The following is a 10090-nucleotide window of genomic DNA, read 5'->3' as shown; positions in this document are numbered from 1 at the left end:
AGCCAAGTAGACCGTTGTTCTTCAGCAACAGATTATTGTAAAAAACTAAATTTCCAATGTAACACAATATGGTTTCACAACAAACAAAATGTTTTATTTCTATGTAAAACAAAGCCAAAAGAATACCAAAATACAGATTTTTTTTTCTTTTTTTTTGGTGGCAATGGATTTAATTTCTAAGAACAATTGTAGATTTAGATATCCTTTAAATTGACAATTTCTATGAAAAATAAAGTCAAACTAACATCAAAAGATAATTTTATTTTAACATTTTTCACGTGAAAATTTATACCAATCAAATATTATAATTGACAATTCCCAGTAAAACAATTTCTAGATAATTCAATTCACTGGAATTCGCTTTCTTTCCATCCAAATTCCATCTTTACAATCAAACGAACCCTTAATCGAATCAAAGTTCAGTAAACTCAAGAATATGACCCAAAATCAGAAGAAAAAACAGATTTCCTTTTATTGCTTTTAGAATATACTTCCAAAGCATCAAACTGAAGCGAATAACAACTATGTCTCAGATTCAAAATTGTACCCGTCGATATGGTCAAAGAAACCCTAAACCCAGATCCTAAGGGCATCTCCAATGGTTGCACCATTGCACTATTTTACACCATTTTTTGGTGTAAAGTTGCTCCAATGCAACACCAAACTTTGCACCATTTTGGTGCAAAATAGTGTAAAGTGAATAATGTTGCATCATATTTGGTGCAACACTATTCATTATACTATTTTTTGCACCAAATGGTGCAATGTCTATTTTGCACTTATTCTTCATTTTTCAAGATAATAGTTAAGGGTATTTGTGTCATTTTCGTTTTATAATGATAATAATAATGATAATGATGATAATAATAATTAATTACACTGTTAATTATATTATTAAAGTTTATTATTTTAATAATATAATCAATAATAATTAACATAGTTGTTAATTTAACGTAAAGTTTAATTCGTAAAGTTTAAGTTTAAAGTTTAATTTAAAGTAAAATTTATATTATTAAAGTTTATTATTTTTGTAAATTTAACGTAATTATTTATCATAAATTAATAATATAATCAATTATTTTTGTCAATTTAACGTAATATATAAAACACGTGAATAATTTAGTAATCAATATATTTGTTAATTTAACGAAGTTATGATTTAGAAATTTATATATTTATAAAATAAATAAATAATTTTTTTAAATAAATAAATTATCAAAAATCGAAAGAATGAATAAAATAATAAATCACTATTCATTTGGTGTAATGGTTAGAGAAGAATTTTGGTTTGGTGTAAGATTTGGTACAAAATGGTGCAAATTTTGGTGCAGCGTTGAAGATGGCTTAAAGCATTCCTTTGTTGATTAAAGGAAGCCACAAGGATCATACAACATACACACACACAAAAACACACAGTGTGTATATTTCACAAAATGAACCAAAAGAATCAACTTCCAACCAAAGGTTTGGAAGAAGACCACGAAGAGTGAGGAGAAGAACCTGGAAAACCAAACCCAAACGCTTGAAGATCAAAATCTAACTGAATGGCACAACCAAGGGTTCTATTTATACTCCATTTACCAACCATTGATTAGAATTGGATCTGACGGTCTAGGGTTTTCATAGGTTAAAAGGAAACGTGTTGAGTTGAAACCTTGAAAGTGCCAAACTTCAAAGAAGCCTTTATGTAATGGTTCTGAGTCTTTGGGTCAGGCCATGTTATTAGCAATTGCATTTAATAGGGTTTTGTGCCGTAGCTCATATCATCGCCCGCAATGGAGAAACTAGAAAGTCGGCATCACGCCCCTTTAAATCCACACTTGTTTTCCCTGTAGACCATGCATCAGGTTTCTTCATTCAAAGGCTAGTACGGTAGAAAGACACGTTAATTTCTACTGTGTGATGTTATTAAAAGTTAAATAAAAGTTGGAGGGTCAATGAAATATATTATTAAATACTTGATAAAAGTCCTGGGTCCAATAAAATATGAGATTAAAAATAAAATTGTTTAGCTTTTCATCATAGAAAAGTTTTAACGACGCTTTATTCATGGGTAGAGAAAGGGAGGACACAATTTTTATTTATTTATTTATTATTATTTTTTTTTAGTGTACTGATATATTAGGGGAAAAAATATTTTTTTTAGCTATTTAATTTTAAATGGACTCGGGGTAACACTAAGCTAAAAGCCCAGGGCTGCCCTGCCTCCACCGCTGGATAGATCTTTACATCTAATTTGATATATTCGGTAGACAAATATCATTTGTTTTACATAAGAAATTGTCCAAACGAATATAATTAGAAGATCTTATGCATATAGCTTAAATTTTTACCAAAAAAGACTGCGATAGTGAATACTAACTCATATACATTCTTTGATGTATTCTTATCCTTTTGTATTTGTTTATCATGAAAAATATATTGAAATAAATAACTTTCTATTTCTATGTAATGCTAAGGATTAAGGATCCATTTGGTTTGTGTTTCAATTTTGAGTTTATTTTAATTTTCTTTTTTGAAAGTCTGTTTTGGAATTGTTAAAAACATATTTGGTTTGCCATTTTGAAATGTAATTTCTCAAAACAAAAATCTAGAAAACACGTTTGGTTAGAAATTTTGAAAAATTATTTTATGACATTTATTCCTTGAAATTTGAATATTTAGTAAAAATAAAATAATTTTATTTTAATACATTATCAAGTAATATACACATTTTAAAATTGGTGAATTTTACAATATTTTTTCTCGCTATAAAGTTGAATAAAAATAAATAATAAATTGAGTTCAAAATATAGAAAATAAAAATAAAAATATTGACGTGGACTCATAATATTTTTATCTATGTCCATTTAAATATCATTTTTTGAATTATTATGTAAAGCTTCGATTATTTTTATTTTAATTTTTAATTTTTTTACTTTTGTAAAAAAAATTTTATTTTATTTTTCAGATTTTTTATTATTTAGATTTTAAAATTTATTTTTCCAAAATTTTTATTTTTAATTTTTAAATTTTATTCTTTAGAATTTTATATTTTATTTTTTAAAATTTTTAATTTTTGAAGTTTTATTTAAACACTTGTTTTTCCATGTTTTGATTGTTTTCAAAATTTTTACCGAAAACACTCATGAAAAAATGCGTTTTGAGTTTTTTGTTATAAACTTAACATCATTTCCGAAAATACGTTTTCAAAAAATACTAGATCAAACACGTTTTTAGTATTTTGCAAATCTGAAAACTGAAAATAGCTTGAAAACAACAAACAAAATACACCCTAATATTTTTCTGTTTAAAAAAAAAAAACACTAAGGAATTTTTCATTATATATATCGGAGATTGGTTGTTAAACATCTCGTTCTTTGGTCTCACAGGTTGTAATATTTTTACAAGAAATTATTATTTTACACTAAGTGAGGAAATAAAGGTTTAAATTTTGTTATTATAAATCAACTTCAGTTTTGATCAATGAATAACTACCTTAATGTGATTTCAATTGAGTACCTGCATCCAATTATGTCTTGTAAATTGACGAAAATCTATACATGACAACCAAAATTGATGGTCCTTATCATTTCATTAAATTTGTAATTATTCCACCTTAGCAACTAACAATTACGTGCAATGATCATCATTTTTCAACAGCGCATCATAAAAGTACCTTAATTGATATGAAATCGAAAAACAATTACCGAATTAAAATCAAATTATTGTACTTAACTAATTAACACTAAGTAAAATATAATTACTTGTGGATGAAAATTAACCAGCAATATTGCCTTCGGCCCTACTCAGGGGCGAACCCAACACCTGCACTGGACTTTGGACAAGCCTCATTGGATATATATTTTGGAGCACTAGCAATGTCTATGGCCTCCAAGTCATTTGTTCAAGGTTAAGCACACCAGAAATATCATATTGAAGTGAGCACTATTCTGAAGGTTGTGATGTGCTTCTCTGGACACTCGCCAATAATGGGAAATCCTCAACAAAGACAAGGAGCATACAAACATCTTCTAAATTCATGTACCACATATTAGACGTTTTCCTTTCAATAGAAAATCTGAAATATTGGGAACTAAAGCAGTCCACTTTCCAGAAGTTTCAAGACATGTCAGTTTACCTTATTAGACATGGAATACTGTCTAATTTTTATTCCGAAAATCTGAAATATTGGGAACTAAAGCAGTCCACTTTCCAGAAGTTTCAAGACATGTCAGTTTACCTTATTAGACATGGAATACTGTCTAATTTTTATTCCGAAAATCTGAAATATTGGGAACTAAAGCAGTCCACTTTCCAGAAGTTTCAAGACATGTCAGTTTACCTTATTAGACATGGAATACTGTCTAATTTTTATTCCGAAACTTCAGGGCGGCAGTTGGCTATGTTTATGTATATATTTCAGAAGTTGAAAGCGAAGTAGACCATTGTTCTTCAGCAACAGATTATTGTAAGAAACTGAATTTCCAATGCAACACAATATGGATTCACAACAAACAAAATGTTTTATAAAAAGAAAGATCAATTATTTTAGAGGTGGTGCAAAATTAAGTCTCGAAACACAAATTCCCCGACGGTGTTGTCGTCGTCTTCTTCTTCTTCTTCTTCACAACAATATAAACCTTCGAGAAAGAATGAAAAGCACAATTTACTCGACCTTTAATGAATTTGCAACATCGATGACAAAACGGTATTTAACATCAGATTTCTCGAGACGCTTCATCGCAGTGTTGATATAATCCATGGAAATGATCTCGATATCTGCAGATATGTTGTTTTTTGCTGCAAAGTCGACCATTTCTTGAGTCTCTTTTAATCCTCCAATTCCACTGCCACTTATCGACTTTCTACCTGTTAATACATTGGGTATGTTAGGCCATTATTTCAAATCCAAACCATCGAAACAAGTGAGAAACATCGATTAATTTTCTTACCAAAAATCAGAGGTAACATTGGCACCTCGAGTGGCTTTTCTGCAGCACCAACCATGATAAGATGTGAATGAGGCTTCAATAAATTTACCAATGGTAGAAGGGGGTGAACAACAGACACAGTATCAATGATTCCGTCCAAAGTACCAGCTGCAGCCTATAAACACATCACAAAAAACTCAATATTGAACCACCTTGTCTAAGAGCTTGAGCTATTAGAGTCGTAACATTTATTCATATAAATTTCTCACCTCCATCGCCTCTTGGTCATGGCTAACTAAGAATGAGTCTGCACCAAGACGTTCAGTCGCTTCCTGCTTCTTATTAATAGATGTACTGATTACTGTCACCTTAATCCCGAAAGCCTTAGCAAATTTTACAGCTACATGACCGAGCCCACCAAGACCAACGACGCCAATATTCGATCCGGGCTTGTCGAGTCCATAGTACTTAAAGGGGCTGTAAGTTGTAATCCCGGCACATAAGAGAGGAGCACCGGCATCAAGAGGCAAGTTCTCCGGCCAACGAATAAAAAAGTGCTCGTCAGCAACAATTTTGTCAGAGTAACCTCCATATGTAACAGTTCCATCAGTGTTACGGGAACTGTATGTGAGTATATATTTTGAACAGTAATTCTCAAGATCGTTGGCACATTGATCACACTCACGACACGATCCAACCATGCCTCCAACTCCGACTTTGTCCCCGACCTTGAATTTCTCCACCTTGCTACCAACCTCTGTGACCATGCCGGTGATCTCGTGCCTGCAATAAACAGCCCGGTTGCATCGGTTACTTTCCTTAAATCTACAAAAACACATCCTAACCGGCAATGTTGTTGTTTATACATTTTGTTGCATGAGATATCCATCTCAGGATACTAATTCCAGCTAAGTTTATCGACTAACACAAGAAAAGAAATTAAGGCTACATGCAGGCAGTTTCAGACTTTGAAACTCCTGGATTCCTCAACCTTCATAATTAATCATAACAATACTAGAATGAAAATTGTGTGCGTATAAAGTGGGTTAGTCAGGGGAAAATCGGAGATCTTACCCAGGAACAATTGGAAACTGAGTTAAGCCCCATTCATTCTTGGCCATATGAAGATCCGAATGACAGATACCACAATACAGCACTTTAACCTGCACATCACGCTCACCTGTGGCCCTGAAAAAGTACACCAAATCCTTCAAAATATAACAAACAATAAAATTCACAGATAAAGCCCAAAAACTAAAGAATCGTGATCTATACCTTCTGGAGAAGTTGAAAGGAGAAAAATGAGCAGATGGGTCTCTGGCAGCCCATCCAAAAGCTTTGACAGGGTGCTCTGTTTCTGGTGATTTTGCCATTTCTTTAGCGTTTTTGCTGGGAGAATGTTTGATCAAATTGAGAGAGGCAACGGGTTATGGGTTTCTCGACAAGTTGGTGTTTTTTATGGTTATATTGATCAAGACTGCAGGATTTCTTTAGCGGACAACGTGGAAATGTGAAGTCAAAAGGAAGAGTTAAAGTAATCAAACGAAAATCAATTAAAGAAATACAAGGGGATAGTGATTTGTATGTAACTTTGATTGATCAAATTCCTGGCTCATAGTGATCATTTGAAAGTTTGACCAGAATATTTAACTTTGGTTACTACTACTCCACCCAAAAATAAAAACGGGACTATTCTTTATTCTCATAAATTTGACATATCCTGAACCTTAAAAAAATTACTATGTAGAAAAAAATTCATGCGCAAAACAGTGAAATAGTCACAGCTGACTGTTTGGCTATTAAACAGCCAGACAGTCGGCTGTTACAGCTATTAAACAACCGATGGTTTGACTGTTTATCAGCCGACTGTTTGGCTATTTAACAGCTGACTGTTTGACTGTTTAACGGCCAACAACTGTCTATTGACAGCCGACTGTTGGCACTGATTTTTGTTGGCATTAATTTTTTCTTATAATTATTAAGTTAATTAAATCTATTTCCTCATGCAGATATGATAATCCCCGTTTGTTATTTCGGTGATTTCGAATTGGATGAAAATAATCGGTGGGAATGGAGATGGACGAGTGACATATGTGGTTGTATTGCAATTCCCATAACAGAGAGTACATCATACTCAGAAATATACTACGATTTGCAAAATAAGCTGAATGTCGATCAATCTCAATACGATATGCAATTGAGATATCTATTCAACGGTTATGGGGATTCATCCATTCCGATGCCACCAATATTCGTTACTAATGATGTTGAATTGAATTATCTATTAAAATTGAATAAAATGCATCGAACTCCGATTGTTCTTAGTGTGACTTTAATTAAGAAGGATGTTATCGAAGGTGAACGCGAAGATTCAGATAGGGCGGATAATAATGATTGAGGTTTTTGGGAGACAGTGGAGATAGTTCCTGCGGATGATGTGGTTATTCCTGAGACAGTTGCTTCTGATCGTGATGTCGCTGTTACGCGCAGAATTTCGTCGACAGTTGAAGACAGTGATAATATAAATGCGTTTACAAATGAGAATTTGATTGCTTTATCCTGATAGAGACATGAGTTGGGTGGGAGCTCACAGGTTGGAATAAGTGGACCGTCCTCCAATTCTTCCCATGTGGCTCCCGATGATGAGGACTTGTATGTCGAGCAACTATTTGAAACCAAGAAAGATTTGCAGGAAACTGTGCACCGGCTGACATTAAAATATAACTTTAAGTTCAAGGTAAAGAAATCAAAAAAGTCATTGTTGACAGTTGCCCGCATCGAAGATAGTTGCAATTGGCGTTTGAGAGCAACTGAGATGGACACGAATGGGTGCTTCGTAATTCGCAAGCATTCACGGGAACATACTTGCGAAGTGAGAATTCTTCGAAACGATCACAGATAAGCTCGAGCATGGTTTATTGGTCGATAGATAATGCACAAGTATCAGGACCCACGAACGATCTACAGACCTTCGGACATCATTAACGACGTCTGTCGAGAGTATGTAGTGGTCATGAGCTACCAGAAAGCCTGGAAGGCCAAAGAATGTACGTTGGAAGATTTAATGGAATCGGCTGAGGTGAGCTATGCTAAATTGGCCAGGTATTGCCATAATATGGGGACAACTAATCCTGGCACGATATTTTTTATTGAGATGAGGGGCGATAATTGTTTTAAGAATTTCTTCATGGCTCTCGGACAATGTATTCGGGGTTTTCAAAATGCAACGCGACCCGTAATTCTAGTTGATGGTACAACTCTAAAAACTAAATATCAAGACAAATTAATTATTGCTACATGTCAAGACGCCAACATCCAAATTTATCCAATTGCATTCGGCATAGTCGACAGCGAGAATGATCTGTCCATGCGTTGGTTCTTTTCGAAACTGAGGAAAGTGAGTGGGAAAGTCGAAGACCTTGCCTTTGTAACCGATCGGGGACAGTCTATAATAAACGGTCTCGCTAAAGTTTTTCCAGAGGCACATCACGAGTATTACATGTACCATATACAAGGTATTTGAAGACTAGATATCGGGGCAAAGACATCGTTTCATTGTTCAGGGGAGCAGCCGAAGTTTACAGTGCTGAAGAGTGTAATAAGTTCATGTTCGAGATAGGAAGTAAATCATTATCGACGTTGGAGTATCTGACGAACATGGGGATCCAACATTGGACGCGGTCATACTTTTCAGGACGTCGATACAACATGATGACGTCGAATAACGCGGAGTCTCTCAATGCATTGTTTAAGAAGGATCGAGAGTTACTAATTCTTGCAATGATTGAGAACATTCGTAATAAGCTGCAATAGTGGTTTTATGGCCGACATGCGGCATCACAGAGTTGCACTAGAGTGCTGGCCCCAGCTCAAGAGGAGAAACTCTTTAAGGCGGCAGAGGTTGTGAGGAAGTTGAATGTGAAAGCACTAGATGAGTTCCGTTTCTCCGTGCAATGTGCACGTAATACAGCATATATGGTGGACTTGACTAATAACACATGCACTTGTACGAGATTTCGGTTGGAGAGTTTTTCATGTGAGCATGCAGTTGCGGTGGCCATGTATCAAGGCTTTACAGCGAGAACGTTATGCTCTTTGTATTACACGACTGAATCTTGGAAAACAGCATATGTTGAGACTATATTTCCTCTGCCGAATGAAGCCGAGTGGGAAGTTCCCGAGCACATTCTCCCGTTTCATGATTTGTTGCCACCAGCAGTTGAACCGCGTGGTCTTAGACGTTCAAGTACATCTAGAATACTATCTACCGGAGAGTTTCCTCGACTGTGTAGGTGTGGCAGGTACAGAGCCATAGGGCATACTCGACAATTTTGTACCAGTTAAATTCCCCTAAATAACAATTAGATAGGTACGTTAAATGAATAATATTTCCGTTTACTTTACAATGTTCAATATTTTTTTTTCATAAATGTTCAATGTTCAATATTTATTCTTGATAAATGGTATTTATAATGATTCATATGAAAAAATTAGTTCCATACTTGGCATATGTGTAAAATAACAAAAAATCAACTTACAGAAAAATAATTACATTTTCAATGTGAATGTTATATACATCGAACACAAATTTACAATTATTTCATAATCACAAAAAATAATTAAATTTACAATTCGAATATTACATATATTTAATACAAATTTACGGGTCACCATTAAATTCAAACAAATCACATGCTAGCTTCTTTCTCCAGTGCTGTATCCACGATTGGTTGATTCCATCAACTTTATGTCCTATACTTAACAATTCAACGTACTTAATGGCAAATATGCCGCAGTTGTCGCTGCAATTGAACAAGAATAGATCAGTTCAGTACTGTGTAGCTAAAAAACTAAATCTGAAAGATGAAAACAACAAAGTTCAAACACTTACCTTATGGATTGTCGCGATATCGTCGTGTTTCGAACAATCCACAATCTGTCCTGTACAATCATCTCCGCCTGTCTGGCCATCATAGGAACAATTACAGCTACGGACTCCAAGTTTTGCTCCAGCTGGCCTTGTGTCAAACATGAATGATCTAGGTCGTACGCATACATAGTCGTGTCAGCAAAAATGATTTCCAGCGCAACATAGTGTCTATTGATGCACACTGGAATGTACATATGTGTATAACCCTCCCATGATTTTCCCCCGATACTCGGCAACATTCCTATGA

General features: G+C 34.2%; 1 protein-coding gene across 1 annotated transcript; it reads right to left on the bottom strand.

The window, feature by feature from the left end:
• Positions 1–4484: 4484 nt before the first annotated feature.
• On the bottom strand, positions 4485–6483 carry LOC111373465 (8-hydroxygeraniol dehydrogenase-like). The gene is made up of 5 exons (XM_022995998.1): positions 6189–6483; positions 5988–6101; positions 5183–5696; positions 4935–5088; positions 4485–4851 (listed from the first exon to the last, which is right to left on the bottom strand). Exons 1-5 carry the CDS (start codon positions 6284–6286, stop codon positions 4649–4651), a joined length of 1083 nt encoding a protein of 360 aa, XP_022851766.1. The 5' UTR covers positions 6287–6483; the 3' UTR covers positions 4485–4648.
• Positions 6484–10090: the final 3607 nt, after the last annotated feature.

The sequence above is a fragment of the Olea europaea genome, unplaced genomic scaffold (assembly GCF_002742605.1).
Source record: "Olea europaea var. sylvestris unplaced genomic scaffold, O_europaea_v1 scaffold1135, whole genome shotgun sequence".
Taxonomy (NCBI): domain Eukaryota; kingdom Viridiplantae; phylum Streptophyta; class Magnoliopsida; order Lamiales; family Oleaceae; genus Olea; species Olea europaea.
Note: the sequence above shows the minus strand (reverse complement) of the source record. Positions and strands in the feature narration are given on the sequence as shown.

Coding starts and splice junctions, on each gene's coding strand:
- LOC111373465 (XM_022995998.1), bottom strand. CDS start 6,286: ATGGCAAAATCACCAGAAACAGAGCACCCTGTCAAAGCTTTTGGATGG. Junction 6,102..6,188: donor CCTTTCAACTTCTCCAGAAG/GTATAGATCACG, acceptor GTACTTTTTCAG/GGCCACAGGTGAGCGTGATG. Junction 4,852..4,934: donor AATGTTACCTCTGATTTTTG/GTAAGAAAATTA, acceptor ATGTATTAACAG/GTAGAAAGTCGATAAGTGGC.